The 16,685-nt window shown below is 31.9% G+C and overlaps 1 protein-coding gene across 13 annotated transcripts in view; it reads left to right on the top strand.

The window, feature by feature from the left end:
• Positions 1-16,685, top strand: part of LOC144965958 (cilia- and flagella-associated protein 46-like) — a 105,789-nt gene that overhangs the window by 40,343 nt on the left and 48,761 nt on the right. For 8 of the 13 annotated variants that reach the window (XM_078901871.1, XM_078901863.1, XM_078901870.1 and 5 more), the window contains 18 exons: positions 1,366-1,500; positions 2,022-2,196; positions 2,549-2,682; positions 3,195-3,407; positions 3,892-4,123; positions 5,359-5,508; positions 6,052-6,162; positions 6,487-6,665; positions 7,120-7,251; positions 7,904-8,072; positions 8,697-8,969; positions 10,132-10,202; positions 10,352-10,427; positions 10,846-10,953; positions 11,405-11,555; positions 12,258-12,290; positions 14,568-14,627; positions 16,129-16,386. In XM_078901871.1, the coding sequence (XP_078757997.1) occupies positions 1,366-1,500; positions 2,022-2,196; positions 2,549-2,682; positions 3,195-3,407; positions 3,892-4,123; positions 5,359-5,508; positions 6,052-6,162; positions 6,487-6,665; positions 7,120-7,251; positions 7,904-8,072; positions 8,697-8,969; positions 10,132-10,202; positions 10,352-10,427; positions 10,846-10,953; positions 11,405-11,555; positions 12,258-12,290; positions 14,568-14,627; positions 16,129-16,386 (2,660 nt within the window). The remainder of the gene's footprint in view (positions 1-1,365; positions 1,501-2,021; positions 2,197-2,548; positions 2,683-3,194; positions 3,408-3,891; positions 4,124-5,358; positions 5,509-6,051; positions 6,163-6,486; positions 6,666-7,119; positions 7,252-7,903; positions 8,073-8,696; positions 8,970-10,131; positions 10,203-10,351; positions 10,428-10,845; positions 10,954-11,404; positions 11,556-12,257; positions 12,291-14,567; positions 14,628-16,128; positions 16,387-16,685) is intronic. The other 5 variants (XM_078901872.1, XM_078901869.1, XM_078901865.1 and 2 more) reach the window with 1 other exon arrangement.

Raw genomic sequence — 16,685 nt, 5'->3', positions numbered from 1 at the left:
TGTTCGTCAGTACTGACCCGCATGTGCTAGCGCCTGGGAGTCAGTACTGACCAATAGCCCTAGCCTATTTTTTATATGAACAAATTTGTGTCACTTAACACTGCTCAAAGATTTTTGATGAAATATGACATCACATGTGTATGACTATCATAGTCTAAAGTATTGTATCTTGTTTTCTAATAAAATCAGGAAAGATGACAATTTTTACCTGGTTAAGACAAACTACACATCATGGTCCTTTGGACTCTGGCGTTAATGAGAGCCTGATATAAGTAATCCCTTGAAGCAAAAGACTAATTGAGCTGGAGTTTATCCCGGTTTCTATAGCATGAAACTGGCAATAGGACTTGCTTGCTACTCTTTGGATAGGATGCTAGTCTATTGCAATATTCTTTCCATCAGATCTCACAGATCCAGCTACCCATTCACTGCTGGGGAGACAGGGGGATCAGAAAAAATATTGACTGCACCCTGAATCAATCTGGTTCCTTTGCATGTAAAGCGAGTGCTCTACCAACTGAGCTATCGGGACCCCCAAACCTGATATATATAATATATATATACCCATTCACTTCTGGGTAGACAGGGGGATCAGAAAAAAAATTCTACTGCACCCATCAATCATGGTACCTTTGCGTGTGAAGCGAGTGCTCTACCAACTGAGCTATCCGGATCCCTTGACCTGATATATATATGTAATATATTATGCAATGACAATTTTTTAAAGAGTCCAATAACAAAAGAGGCACCTAACAGGCAACTTGTGTTCTATGACATTGGCATTTGGATCCATTTTGGTTGCTGGGGAAATAAATAAATAATAAAGAAGTAAACATCAAGCATAACGAAACCGTGAAAAATGTTCTGAATAAATGTGAATATGTATTTACTTTGTTTCAAGGTTCTGAATTATTTTGAGTTTTAGAATAAAGTAAATTGAGGCTGCTTCAAGCCTGGACTGGTGAAACTGCAAATTTAAGTAGGTTGAAGGTTAAAGTTAAAGACTTCAAATTAAAACAGGAACATTATCACATATTTTCTATTGTTTTGTGACCATAATATAAGTATCGATATTTTTATATTGTTAACTCATAAAAAAGAAACAAAAAAAAGAAAAAAAAAAAACCAACTCACATTTCTCCAGCTGGTACAATTGTTTCAGTACTTTTCTGTCCCTTCTTCGACCAGCAGTGACTAGAATGAGTATGGGTCCGTAGCTTATACTTGCAAAATGAAGCATTTGAAAAGCTAGATCAAGGACAGATCTTCTTGTTATAATAAGGATTATTTTTCTTTTGGTTGTAGCAAATAATTCAATTACCTATTCAATGCCATAGTGATATTTTTCTTATTTTGTTTTTAAAGGGCTAAACTTTGGGGTGATTTGGCAAAAACGGCCAGAAAGCAAGAAGTCTGGGATGTATGTCGTGTTGCATGTAGGTTTTGTCTCCTTTACAATGATGGAAGATGGAAGAATACACAAACGAGACGATCTGACAGGTGATTTTATTATATTATTATTCGAAGTGGAAATTAGAATGGTTAATTTCGAAATCTGTTCTCACAGATTCAGATTCTATGGTGAATTCTTATTACAGTATTTCATAAATTTTCCTTTTGTTTAAAACACCTTTTTATTATTCCCTTATTCCCTTTTATTCACTTTAACTGTAATGTGCATGATGTGTTGGGTTTTTTAAGGGAAAAAATATCCAATCAAAAAACATTTTTACATCTTTTTGTTCTGGTATAGTTTCTGACATATTCACATGCGGATTAATCACAAATATTGATAGTCTTTGACAAGAAAAAAGAAAAAAATACCAACAGTGTTTGTTTTGTTTGTTTATATTTTTTTGTTTTTGTTTTGTTTTGGGTTGTTGTTTTTTTTACTATATATAGCCAATACTAAGACCGTAACAAAAAAAGCCCTCTTGTGCCTAATGATATTCATTTCCGAACAAGAAACACCCAGATGATAATGTAATCATCATGGTAAATGATTATTTATTTCTGAATAGCCCCAAAGCCGAGAGGAGCCGTAGTGATACCATTAAGGATAAAGAAGACAGTGATACTGTAGAGAAAAAGCCTGGGAGTAGAGTTGGTAGTCGTCCTTCTACCCCTCAGTTCATGCCCCTATTTGACAAAGATTTGATTCGCATGATGGCAGAAGTGTCATTTATCAATGGCGAGGTAAAGTTTATGAAACAATAATGTCTTGCTATATACCTATTTATTTTTAAAGAATGATGTTCAATTTTTGAAAACGGGAAGATAGTATTATTTATACTTTGAATACGTTTGACTCTTTACAGTTACTTATTTTGAATTTTAAAGGATGATATCCAGTTTTTTTAAACTTGAAAGATAACATTATTTATACTTTGATTAAGTATAACTTTGTATGAATTTGGTATCCTCTTCCACTCATCAGTTCGTTCTTGACATTTGATCGTGCATTAAAAATCCATTTATTTAGTTTTTAAATTTAGAAATTGTTTAGATTTGAAAAATAATTTATGGATTAATGAATTTCATGACCCAGGCTTTCATCCAGCTTTTGAGGTCTGAAAGTGTACAGCTGAATGATAAGCCAATACCCCCAGAGGACAAGAGTAAACGGCCTAAAGGCTATGTCGCCAAGAAACCAGAGGAGGATCCAGACTGGTTAGAATATTGGTAAGTTTAGATAAAATATTTTAAATATATTTTAGTGTTCAAAGGTGCACTTTGACAGATGAATGCTATTTGACCGAAACTATAGTATTGTGATGCTTTAATAATTAGATCATTTTTCGTGTAGAGCTTTATTGTTAATAACAGTTTTTAAAAAAGGAAACAAATAAATTATGAGTATTATCGAAAATTAAAATTAATCATTTATGAATCAAAAGAAAAAGACTTTGTTTAAAAATATTTTTGAGAGTCTTTTGTTATGATTTTCAATTTTGTCAATATATGGGAGAGCATATGGGAGAGAGGTGTCTGTTTATTTATCAGATTAGGCTATGCTTTGTTTTTCATAACTGTAAACTGCTGTTTTATGTATGATATATATATATATATATATATATATATATATATATATATATATATATATATATATATATATATATATATATATATATAGTGATCCTTCTTTAACAAGTAGATCGTAAATAATATTATTTCTGTCTGTGATTCATTTAAAGTGAATGGATAAAGGACTTATCTGAACAAGCTACGGCTCACTTCCTTCATGGCTTGGCTATTGGGGTGGAGATTGATGAGCCATGGATTGTCTGCAGCGCTGCTGCCTACCTGTGGAATTATAACAACCACATCCTAAAACAGGGCCGCCATCGAGAAATTGTCCCTAATCTCACAACTGCCTTACAAGGCTTGAAGAAAGTCGGTCATGCAGGGTATGCTCTTAATGATTACTGTACTCTTTTCTCAGCCTCACCCCTTTCCCATTACCACTTCTATTGTCAACCATAAGTACAGCTTTTAGCCAAGCTGTACATTTCCATGTAGTTTCATTGATTGAAGAGTGATCTTGGCCTAAAATTAGTAAATTTTGTATCATGGGGGTTAAACCCTTTGCAACCAAAGCCATCAATATTCTGATGCCACACTCTTTTTGAAGTTTAAAAATAGTTTCCTGTAGTTTGGATTAAGTGAAAGATTTATGGGCTCTGAATACGAGCAATTTAACAAGTGCTACAGAATGGTGAAATGTATTTTTCTCCATATGTCAAGGACTGCACATTGTAAAATAGGAAATATTGGGAGGAAAAGCAACAAAAGACATTGTATTGTCTTATTCCCCAAGTAATTCTTGCTTACCAAATGGCCTAGTTCCAAGAGGAAAATAACAATCTATTTTACAATATTGCAACATTTCAGAGAAACAGTGATGCTAGTCAACATTTGCCATGCCTTAGCAGTAGGGCTCATCAAGCCTTGGATACCAGTGCCCCCTGGAAAAGAGGCAAATCAAGCCCAGTCTGAATCAGGAGAAAGCACAACACCTAAAGGGAAGACAGCAAAGCCACCTGTTCCTGCTGCAAGCAAAAGCAAAACAGCTGTTGCTGCTATTAGCCCAGATGCTACGCCTGATCTTAAGAAAGCAATTGAGGTAATGCGGACAGAAGTATTATCAAAATAAAATTGAAAAGTTTTGATAATAATTTTTAGAATGTTACTCTCAAGTAGAAATGTTACCATTTGCTCGACAAGTTTTGTAAGACACGATGGCAGATAAACCAGGGTGAAAAAAAATCAAGTAAACCAGAACTAAGTATTTTTCTAAACGCATTGTTAGCTTGATGAAGTGTATTTAGCATTAAAAAGCTCATCACGCAAGGTAAATATATAGACATTATTTTAAATTCATATGATTGATAGGCACATATTCAATTTTTTGACCAATACCAAGAATTATATTGATTTGTGAGTGAACAGTGAGTTAATGAGATATTCACTAGAGGGTAATTAGTTTGCGTTGATTTTACTCAGATATCATGTTAAAACACTTTATTCTCCTCCACAGAAAACCAAAAAAGTGATTGTGAAATTTACCAATTATTCAAAAGCTTGCTTTTGAAAGAAACATGTCATTAACTATAAATATTATTGAAAACCATTCCTTCCATGAGAATGACACCTAAGTTTTTTTTTTTCTTGACACAAGATATTATTGATGCTGAATCATTCCAAATGTGTCATTTAGATTTATTCATTTGATGATAATGTGAAACTGAAATTTAATGATTGAAGACCGTGGGACGTGGTAGATATTGAGAAAAATAAATCATTTACATATCATTTTTTAGTAAATAAACAAATAATTCCTCCTAATGTTATGAATCAGATATCGCTTTGTGTACTACATCATTCTGTTGATAATTAATTGTTTTCTCACTACGTAATCATTTGGTCAGATATCACATTTTATTAAATCCATATTCTATTAGGAACAAAGAGGAGATATTGAGTTATAATTTCGAAGATTGACTCAACATGTAAAAGAACATTTTTGATCATTCTTGTTAAAATTATCATGATTTAGATTAGCAAATATTATTCACCATACTTAATGACATTAGATATGGTATCAGAAACAGTTGTAAATAGATCTTCATAAATATTTTATGATTAAAACTTAATACCAGTGTAATTTCAATTTTGATTACATGGATTTATATTTTCTTCGTTATCCAATTTATTATGATGCTTAAGTGGAAAGTAATGTTGTTTCTCTCTCTCTCTCTCTCTCTCTCTCTCTCTCTCTCTCTCTCTCTCTCTCTCTCTCTCTCTCTCTCTCACTCTCTCTCTCTCTCTCACACACACACACACACACACACACGACAGGTATGTGAATTCGCCATGCAGATCACCAATGGGGACTGTGTCAGGGACGTGGTTCCTATTTTTACAAGACTACCTATTCTCCAAACGTGGGTGCGTGCCAAGCAAATGGCGCAGCAACAGATTGCCAAAACTATGGGCACTGATGATGAGGTTGGTTTCATGGTGATGAATGATTATATTAATGTTGGATGATGATGATAATGATGATGATGATGATGATGATGATGATGATGATGATGATGATGATGATATTGAAATAAGAAGTTAAGGAGAAGGAGGAGGTAAGGGGTAGGAGGAGAAGAGTTTGAGTGGACGGGGGAGAAGTACTCAATCATTTTGATAATGTTTGAACTTCTAACTACATTTTTATTTATTTATTTATTTATTTATTTATTTATTTATTTATTTATTTATTTATTTATTTATTTATTTATTTATTTATTTATTTATTTATTTATTTATTTATAAAGACTTTTCATTAACCAGGATTCAAAATTGATGGCGCGTATCTATTCTCCCATTATAACACATCTATTAGTATTTCTGTCTTCTTTTTTTTTTTTCGTCTGTGACTGATACAAAGGTCAAAGATGTTGATTGTTCCTATAGAATTTTCTGTTCATTCTTTTCTTTTTCTTGGAAAATTATCTTTTTTTTTCTTAAGTCATTTTACTTTTTTTTTTACTTCATCAGTCAAATATGGAAGGTCAGAGAGCAATGACCAGGTCTATTGTAGCCGTGGAAATGTTAAACCTGACAAAGAATGGTATCATGGAGTTCAAAGACGTACCGTTCATCAACGATGTGAGTATGATTAAACAAGAAGTTCATTCATGTCTGATGCTTTTCGTTAATTGCATTGTCATCCAGACTCACCTAACAATGGTTTGTGTACACCATTTTTTAAGATAAATATTTGAGATAAGAATATTTTTTACAATATCATCAAGTTCTAAGTTTTATTCTACATTTATCGAGCCAAAATAAGAAAATGACAAATTAATATTTACGATTGACCAATGCCTTGATATGCGTTTTTTTCCCCAGATTGTCGCAATAGAAAATTAATAATTCTTTGAGGTATTTTGCATTTGAGATTTAGTTATGCCTTGATATGTGTTTCTCCAGATTGTTCAAATGGTGGAGAATGCCAAATGGTCAGACAAGTTTGTGGAGCTTCAATTGTGGACTCGTCTCACCTACTTGGCTTTTGAAGCTAGGCTTCACAACATGGTGGTGAGATGTAGTCAGAGAGCATTGAGGTTTGCTGCACAAGGAACCCAACCTCGTTCCAGGAAAATGGATATGTACGATCTGTAGTGTTTAAAATATATTTTAAATAATTCTGTGAAATGCTCAAAATAGACATACTTGGATAAAGGATATCATTGTAACATATATGTGACCCATCTCACAAAACAGTATTAACTCGGGTTGGGCCGGGTGTCAAAATTGAGCTTTTAATGTTAAAATGACTAGAAATGTGAAAAAAAGTAAGTTTTAATTTTTGTCACTTTAGAAAGCTAAAATTAATTCCTCTCGATAAAAACGTATGAACTTAATGAAAGTCTGATTCTTAAAACTTTAAATTTAGTTTTTATAGATTTTGATACTATTTTACAAAATTTTTTCGTCATATTAACTTTTTTTTTTTACATAATTAATAGATAGGAGATGGGTTTGTGTTTGTAAATAAGTTATAACTGAAATTAACTTATTATGATTAAAACATTAAAAAAAAAACAAAACCTTTTTCAACAGGTACAAATATGCTGTAGAACAAGAAATGCTGAGTTATGCAAGTGTTATACTTGGACAGAGTCTTGTTGAAAACATGAGGGGAAAGAATTCTCTTAGAAGGGAGGCCATGGAGGCATTCTTGAACAGTGCTAAGTATGAGCAACTTACAATTTTTTAAAGAGTTACATCCATGAATGAAAATTATTGTTAACTCTTTCAGTGCCAGTGGCCACACTGTGCGGCCAGAACAGAATCTGTTCTACTGGCAAGTGACTGCAGAGTACGGCCAGTCTTGAAAGGCAAAAACAATAATGTAATCCAATCCTACTTTCTACAAAAGTACTATAAATTTAACCAAAAGTAACATTTTTTTCATCAGAACATTCAATTGGCCCTAGAGAGGTATTTTAATTGAGATTTTGTCCGACTTTGAATGTCGCTTTGTCTTAGCTTGTCATTCTCATGCTGCCTCAATCAGGTGTCAGCCATTTTGTGATGCGAATATAGCCTCAGCGCTGAAAGAGTTAAAGTGTTTCAACAATGCATATATTTCATTTCTGAAACTGATTCTTTATTATCCAATTCATCATACTGTATTGTTTGTTTGTTTGCTTGTTCCCCCCCCGAAAGATTTTGTAAAACAATTTTTAAAAAAAAATTTGAAGTTAAGAATAGATTACCTATTTGTTTTATGGAGCTGTTATTATATGTTAGTTTTTGTTCGTTGCTTTTACAATCCACTTCAAAATAGTATTTACTACCCAAAATCATGGATATAAATGATATAAAATATATTTTTATTCAGATTTGCTCGAACAGCTGGTAATTATGAATTGGTGATGAGTGCTGCTCGCCATTATTGGAATACTAGCATTCCTCTGGTGAGCCAGCCGATTGAGCGGGAACTTATAAAGGAGCCATTTAAGATCATACTGGAATGTATCGCAGCCACTGCGGACAAAGCTGAGAAAGAGGTATTAATTTATGATAATTGATGTGATCGTAATAATAATGGGAATGATAATCATACTTAAGATGATTTGAGTATTAAACATAATCACTATAATACTTATGATAATAATAATAATAATAATAATAAATAATAATAATAATAATAATAATAATAATATATAATAATAATAATAATAATAATAATAATAACAATAACAACAACAACAACAACAACAACAACAACGATGATAACAACAACAACAACAACATGAATAAGGAAAATAATAATAATAATAATAATAATAATAATAATAATAATAATAATAATAATAATAATAATAATAATAATAATAATAATAATAATATTAATAATAAGAATGACAACCACGACGACGACGACGACAACAACAACAACAACAACTACAATAACAACAACAACTACAACAACAACAACTACAATAATAACAACAACTACAACAACAATGATGACGACGACGATGATAACAACAACAACAACAGCAACATGAATAATAATAATAGTAATAATAATAATAATAATAATAATAATAATAATAATAATAATAATAATAATAATAATAATAATAATAATAATAATGATTAAACCCAATTTTCCTTTTAAATTTAAGGAGAAGAAAGATGATGATAATGACGATGATGAAGAGAAGAAGGATGAGGAAACTGAAAAGGAGCAAGAAGAGCCTCCTCAGACGGTCAAAGAAACCAAGGATAAAAAAGATGGAAAGCAGGAGAAAGAAAGACCAGAAGTCAAAGTGGTAGCAGTCTTGGCCAAGCAAAAGGAGGCTGAGAAGACTCAGAGGGGAATGATTGGTAAACCAGAGGACGATCTTACTTTGAGAGCTGCTATGTATGGTGTGTTATTCCAGTCTTACGCTGATCAGGTAAATGAACATCAGTTTTTGTGTCCATTCATTTCTTCTTCTTCTTCTTCTTCTTCTTCTTCTTCTTCTTCTTCTTCTTCTTCTTCTTCTTCTTCTTCTTCTTCTTCTTCTTCTTCTTCTTCTTCTTCTTCCACTACTACTACTACTACTACTACTACTACTACTACTACTACTACTACTACTACTACTACTACTACTATTACTACTACTACTACTGCCGCTGCTGCTACTACTACTACTAGTACTACTACTACTTATGGCTGTTAGTTCTTCTTCTTCTTCTTCTTCTTCTTCTTCTTCTTCTTCTTCTTCTTCTTCTTCTTCTTCTTCTTCTTCTTCTTCTTCTTCTTCTTCTTCTTCTTCTTCCATTAGACCCGTAGAGCTGGAGTTTAACCCAGTTCCTTTAGCATTGAACGGACAATAGCAATTGCTTGCCATCCTCTTGATAGGATGCTAGTCTTTTGCAAAGTACTTTCCATCAGATCTAACAGACCCAGCTACCCAATCACTGCTGGGTGTACAGGGGGCTAGAAAAACTTTCAACTGCACCCGGGATTGATCTCGGTCCCTTTGTATGTGAAGTGATTGCTCTTCCAACCGAGCTATTGGAACCCCAAAAAGCTAGAAAGGAGGGTAGTAATTGAATTCACAAAGACAAATAATGTGGTCGTCTCGGTTATCCCTTTTGTCAACAAAACGACAATGAATAAGATTCAAAAGAAGAATGTGGGATGAGAGGTTGGCGTTGTTAAGGTTTATTAAGATAAAATAGAGAGAAAAAAAAACGAACAAACAAAAATAACAGAAATACGAAAGCCTCTGTAAGTGATTGTTTTACCATTTTTTTTTGGTCAGTTACATTTCTAAATGTAATTTTTTATCAGTAAAATGATGTGTTATTGTTTGTAGCATCAGATTTTTGGCATTTTTATGCGAGAATCATTGGGTTTTCATTTGTTCTTTCTGTTTGAAGTCTAATCACCCTGACTTATACAAATTATCTCAATTAACACTGTATGGATGTTTTGGTAATAATTTAATTATTGTGAAAAACAAACATGTTTTATTTGAGTTTGTATGCTTTACTAAGGGTATTATATTATTTGATGTTGATCAAAATGTTGACCATTACTGATATATTTTTCTCTCTCTATTTTTAAAGGGACAATGGTTCAATGCCTTAGAAGCAATAGACCAGGCTGTGAATGATATGCCTCGAACCAAACATCGACTGTGAGTATTTGAATTTGTAACCATTCTTTAAATAGACATTTGAATAAAGTTAGCGATTTGATTAAGTCATTAAGAAAAGTAATAACCGATGCACTATTAACTATTGAATTTGTTTTTGAAACGTCAATTACCATTCATTCTCAAAACAGGTTGATATTCAAACACCGTGTTATGGTGAAGGCTAAGCTGGGTCGCAGTGTCCACATGGATATTCAGAAATTCAAGGTAATTTTTGAAAATTTAAACTTTTTTTTTTTTAAGTGCATGGCATGTCTTATTCATATAATTTTCTCAGAAGCAGTATGCTGTAATGAACATAGATTTGGGGGTGGGGGATGTAATAGGTGTACTGTAATTGTCCAGCTTTATTACATTATCCTGACATAATCCGAAGTGCAATTAAATCTCTTTAAAAAAAAACAACCACCAAAAACCACTTTAGATATAATATGTATACATTAGATTATTCAGTTATTTAAAACATTATATTCTCATTGAGAACTGTCAAAACTATTTTGTGAAACGAATTCATAATATCATGCATTGTTTTATGTCTTATTGGCCGGTACAAAATGAGGCTGTCACAACCTTATTATTTTGTTTGATTTTTACATGTTAATTTTGTTGGGTTTTTTTTTATTAGGATGAATCAGAGGACTTTGTAGCACAGATGTGGCGACGTGTTGCTCTTAGCTCGAAGGAGAAAGTGGAGCAGCTAGCATCATATCAATCTGCCATTGAATCTCTTGAGGTGAAATTTTCACAAGCTTTTGGTGATAAATCAAGTTGAAAATGGTGTTGGATGTATTTATTTCTTGATCAAATTAACTAGTTGGATACTTAATTATTGAGATAAGTAGCACATGGTGAATACTCTTTTCAAGTTGAATTTCAATGCATTTTGTTTTTGAATTACGAGAACAATTTTTCAATGCATTATAAAGGATATTTTTCTTATATGAGTTGTGGAAATATGGATGCATTTGTACAACAATTTTGAAGGAGTCACAACTTGATGAATAATTATGATTGAAGTGAATACCAACGAAATTATCTTAAATCCAAACCAACGATAATTCGAAGCAATCATTAATTTTCTACCTCATGTATCAATTGATTGAGTATCAAATTTGGCAATAAAAGACTTTTTTTTTTTGGTTTCAGAACAGGTTTTATACGAGTACTTTATTTTATCTATCTAGAATGAGACAAACGAGTTCCAGAAAGTTGAATACCTCCTTGAATTTGGCCAGTGGCTTTACTCTAATCATTTCTCCCTGAACGAAGTTGAAGATCAAGTGGAATGGGCATCAGACATACTACTGAATATGAAACCACAGGAAGATGATTCAGGTGATTTTTACTACGATTATCTTATACATTTTATAATTCAAATCTAAATTGAAATTTTTTGATTTTTTTTTCATTAATATAATACTGAATTGAATTTTCGCCCCAAAAAAGATTTCTTCAATTTTAGCCAAACTTTCAGAACACAATATTTTTAACTAAAGGGCTGAAGCTGAATATTTCATCGTCAGCCTTTGATTGATCATATCCATTATAATTTTCAACTCTTGTCCTGTTATGAATGGATAATGAAAAGGATGTGGTTTCATTTTTGATGATAAAATCAAAAGTAGATAGATTATGAGTAAAAAATTATATTTTGCTGACAATCATTACACTGCAGTTTCAGTCAATTTATCTCATGTCTGGTTTAACGTTGATGGTACCATGGATGAAGGAGTCGAAAATGAAGATAATGATAATGATAGTAACCAGAGCGAGGGTAATTATCCTTTTGGTTGAGTTCACTGATCTTTGTTTCACTTCCGACATTTATCACGTTTGCTGTTCCTTTTTCATATTGTTGTATTCACATTAAGTGATTTATTTCATGAAAGTCACTGATTTACTTTCAGAGATTTATTTAATTTTATTTTGAAAAGTAACTATTTCATGTTTATTCACGTTGTTCAGATCTTCAGTAAATACTTGTTTTCACCTCTAAGATTATGATTTTTTTCATATTTTGTTGTTTCATTTTCTCAGCATCTGTTAAGCCAGAAACAAAGAAAGGAAAAGGTAAAGATATTTTGGTTGTAATAGACTTGTACTTTGATGCTGTGTCCTTAATATACATTAACATGAATGCAAATTCAAGGGTTGTCAAATTGAAATAATTTTCATGACGAAAACTTGGCACTAACATTTATAAAATTTCTAGACAAGTATGCAGACATACGTGCACCTCTATGTATGTGTGTGCAAGTATATATGTGTGTGTGTAAGTATGTGTGCATGTTTGTGTTTGTGAGCTTGTTCAATCATATGTGTACAAATGGCTTAAGGTTGTCTATGTGTCAGACTAAAAGTTGTTACCGCTTAAGATGATCCCATGGGACATAGGTCAGAAATTGACTTATCTGATAAACCCCCCCCCCCTCCCAAAAAACAACCCCCAACAAACAAACAAGGTATATGATCATCGGATCATACCCCTGCTCCCTTTCCCTCTTTTATGTGAAAAAAAAAATAATTGACCGTAGCCTGTCCTCTGTCTCATTGACTTGAAAGGTACATAGCTGGATGGATGGATAGATAGATAAATAACTAGATAGGTATAGATAGATAGGTGGACAGGCAGGTAGACAGAGCAAGCAGACAGACAGACAAAGAGATAGATAGATAGATAGATAGATAGATAGATAGATGGTGAGAAAGTAATAGAGGTAATCCATACTAATAAAAGGTTAACAGTGTGCAGTGTTTTATTTAATTTTGTTGATGTATATATCAACCATGATACAACTACCCTACCCCCCGCCCCCTCACACACATACATACACATAACAATGCGCACACTCACAACACACACATACACACACACACACTAATTAAAGTCTATAGTTATCTATTTTTCAAGAATATAGAAGTGTTTATAGAGATTTGACAAAACTAATTCTATGTTCTTAAATCTGTCTTATATCTCAACAAATGTTTATTGTTCATCATTATCATCAAGGGATCTGTTGCATTCATTGGCGATCAAGGTTCTCCAATCCTCTTTGATCATCTCAGAAAGTTGATGTTTATTTCATTTATCTCTCCAGTTAATGCCCTAAGACCTGAGATAACTGTTTGCTGTCGACCTTTGCTTCCTCTGCCGTCAATTTTCCCCAACAAGACTTCTATCTCGATTCTTAATTTCGGAGTTTTAATTGCCTTTCTCTTAGAGCAATAAGGAGAGAACATTATGTCTTGTTGATCCGATACCTCCTCATTTCCGGTCATCAAGATTATTAATCAATAAATAGATAGCACGAATCAATCCAAAATTTGTAAAAGTTGCTTATAGTCTCTTTATATATTTTAAAAATTAATTTAAAAGAATGTTTTTAATTGATCAGGAGGATTAATCAATTTCAAATAGCTACTTAAAAGCGTACACTTTTTGTGACTATTATATAGCTTCTTATCCAAGATGCACATTTAGCTTGATAGTGTTGGTAACATTTTTACAGTCAATGGATTTTATTGGCACTTTCTAAGTTTTCTGTATTGTATTATAAATTGCTTGATGTGACATATCGATGGGGGAAATGTGAATAAAACTTTGATAAAAATCAAAAGTTTAATATTAATATTATATTCCTTTCATTTAAATCTTCATGGCGAAATGTTTACATTTTCTCTTGGTAGAAACGAAAATAAATGAAATTTCTGCCAAGAAATATTCGATTTAATGTTATTTGACATACATAAATTACAAATGTTTTTCTTATTAAAAAAAACAATATTTATCATCTACATAATATGCAATTCATTGAATTTCACTTGCTAAATTTTTAACTAAGAAAACATGCAGATTTGAGAAGAGGTTCCATTAGACATCTTACTTTATTTTATTGCCCACAGTTAAAGATCGGTCAGGAGATCCGTATTTTGCAATATCATTTACCAACCACCCACAAACCTAGGAAGGATTTTAATGCATGACTAGCGAATAAAACCCTTCCTGTTTTTTTTTGTTGTTTTTTTTAGGGGGAGGGGGGGGGGGGGGGGGGGGGGTTCTCTCTCTTTTTCTTTCTTTTCTTTTTTTTTTCTGTATAGATTAGACAACTATGAAAGATCTCGGTTTTAGATTGAGTTTTTTTTTTGTTTTTTTTTTTATTTCAATTTTTTTAGCGCCATAAAAAAACATTGTTTTTATTGTCATGAATATTTACTATATCTAACGTAACCACCTATGTAAGTATAATCTTAACATGTGTTTGAGGTGTTTTGTTTTTGAGTTTGTTCATTTTGCGGTGGGTTAATCACCATTTACATTTGTTATTTTGCTGTGATTTCACCCTGAAGGCTCCAAGAAACGAGAACGTGTGTCCGCAACTTCTGAAAGCAAAATTTCAGCTCCCAAGGGTAACTCTTCTATTTGCTTTACTCTTACCTCACTAAAAATATTATACCCACTCAAAATTTTTTATACAATTTTCATTAATCCCACGGCCTCTAAAAAATATAAAACATGATAAATTTAGAAAACTTTGGTTTTCTAAACCATGCTTTTCCACTTGAAGAATGTAAGTATGCAAAAGGTGCGATTTTAGAATAAATTTTGATTCCTTGATTCAGCATGCATTAACATTATCCATTGAACACTACTTTTCGTATACTAAATGTATATAATTTATTAACACAGATGTCACTGATATAATAGAGAGTACTCAAAAGTCGTTCATGCAAGATTAATTGGTCTTTAAATAAAGTTGGTTTATTAATTTATATGCACCAAGAGCAATACCAGTTCAGTGTTAATTGCTTAGACCAAAACGAAATGCTAAGATAAATTGTTATTCAAACGTTTGTATTTCCAAATATAAACATAATGTTACGTCTACCATCTCCATTTATAATCATGTATTTCTGGGTATGCACAAAATAATTAGTCGTTTTGATGTAGAGTTAAAGTTGATTGAACAATTTTTGTTTGTTCATTGAAAACCCTTAATCTCATTACCCGCATATGAGGAAATATTAATAAAAGATGGTAACGTCTGGAAAATAGAATTAAATTATTAAGATATCCCTATGCTTTATATCCTTTATTTGTCACAATTACTTTTAACAAATGTTTATTCCATCCATACATTTTGTATCCTGATACAAATAATTAACATATAATAAACTAATTTTCATAAAGTTAAAGTTGATTGAATGATTTATTTATTTTTAAAAACCCTCAATTCATTACTTGAATTTAAGACAATAATAATCACGAGTGGTAAGGTATAGAAAGTAGAATTAGATTGTTAAAATATCCTCATACTCCATGTAAAATTTTAGTTACAAAAACTGAGACTCTTACATTTTTATACCTTTCGGACACCTTATTTCATAAAACAAATTATTAACATAATACTATACTTTTTATATACTTCATTTATTTAAATTGGTATTTGCTCGAGACCACATTTAATGTGTTTGTAATGTGATTGAGAATTCATAATTGCTCTCGATATGTTTGAGATAGTCCTACTTACAGAAAATGCCAGTTTGGGATAATTTGTCATGAGCATAATTAAATAGAAAAAAATAAACATTGTCTCTATTTGTACCCCATTTCTTTCCTATGAGATTTACTAAACTGAAATATCCTACTGAAAAGAAACTGTGTTTACTACATATTCTCTTTGACTATTTTATACAAATATTTGAATAATAATTAATATTATAAATCTCTAGTAATTGTGCTCTGAATTTCAAATATAAATTACTCATATGTCATTATGCTCATTAGTGAATATAGGTAGGATTTGTCTGTTAGGAGGGAAATAAAAAGAATATCTAGGTTTTCTTAAGTTGTTAATGTATTCTAAAAAAATATTCACTCTTTTAAAAGCATAAATTATTTTTCTTTTAGGGAAAAAAGGTGGAGACAAAGGCGACACCTCCACGATCCGTAGTAAAACACCGGATAGGGAAAAGACAACAAAGAAAGCAGCACCCACAAAGAGGAAGGATTCAGCCAGGAGTAAGGGCAGTAGTGATAAGAAAGCAGCTCATCTGGCTGGCAAGGCAGGGACCAAGGGTGCACACGATGCTAAAAGTGAGATCAGCGACCAGGAGAGTGAAATCAATGCAACAGATTACATTCCAATTGTTAAGGAAGCTGATATTGGTATGTTGATAATTATTGTGCCTTTATGGTATTATTGCTTACATTGTGAAATCTAAGTTTAGGATACCAATTGATTTTAACCCACCGTTAGATTCATGAGATATATGATTTATGAAACATAAAAAATAATTTAATCTCTAATTTGTAAAAATGATATATTCAAATCTTTTTGTATTTAAGCGAATACCCAATTTTATAAGCAGAATGTGTGCCTTATCAGTCTATTTATTTTGTTTCTTTTTTAATCCAGAAAGACGCAGTACATACTGGGAAATTAAAACCAATCCCAGTTAGAAAGA

This window comes from Berghia stephanieae, chromosome 2, assembly GCF_034508935.2.
Source record: "Berghia stephanieae isolate SIO BIC M18660-M18661 chromosome 2, UCSD_Bste_1.3, whole genome shotgun sequence".
In the NCBI taxonomy this organism is placed as follows: domain Eukaryota; kingdom Metazoa; phylum Mollusca; class Gastropoda; order Nudibranchia; family Aeolidiidae; genus Berghia; species Berghia stephanieae.
This window is presented reverse-complemented; position numbering and strand designations above follow the sequence as displayed.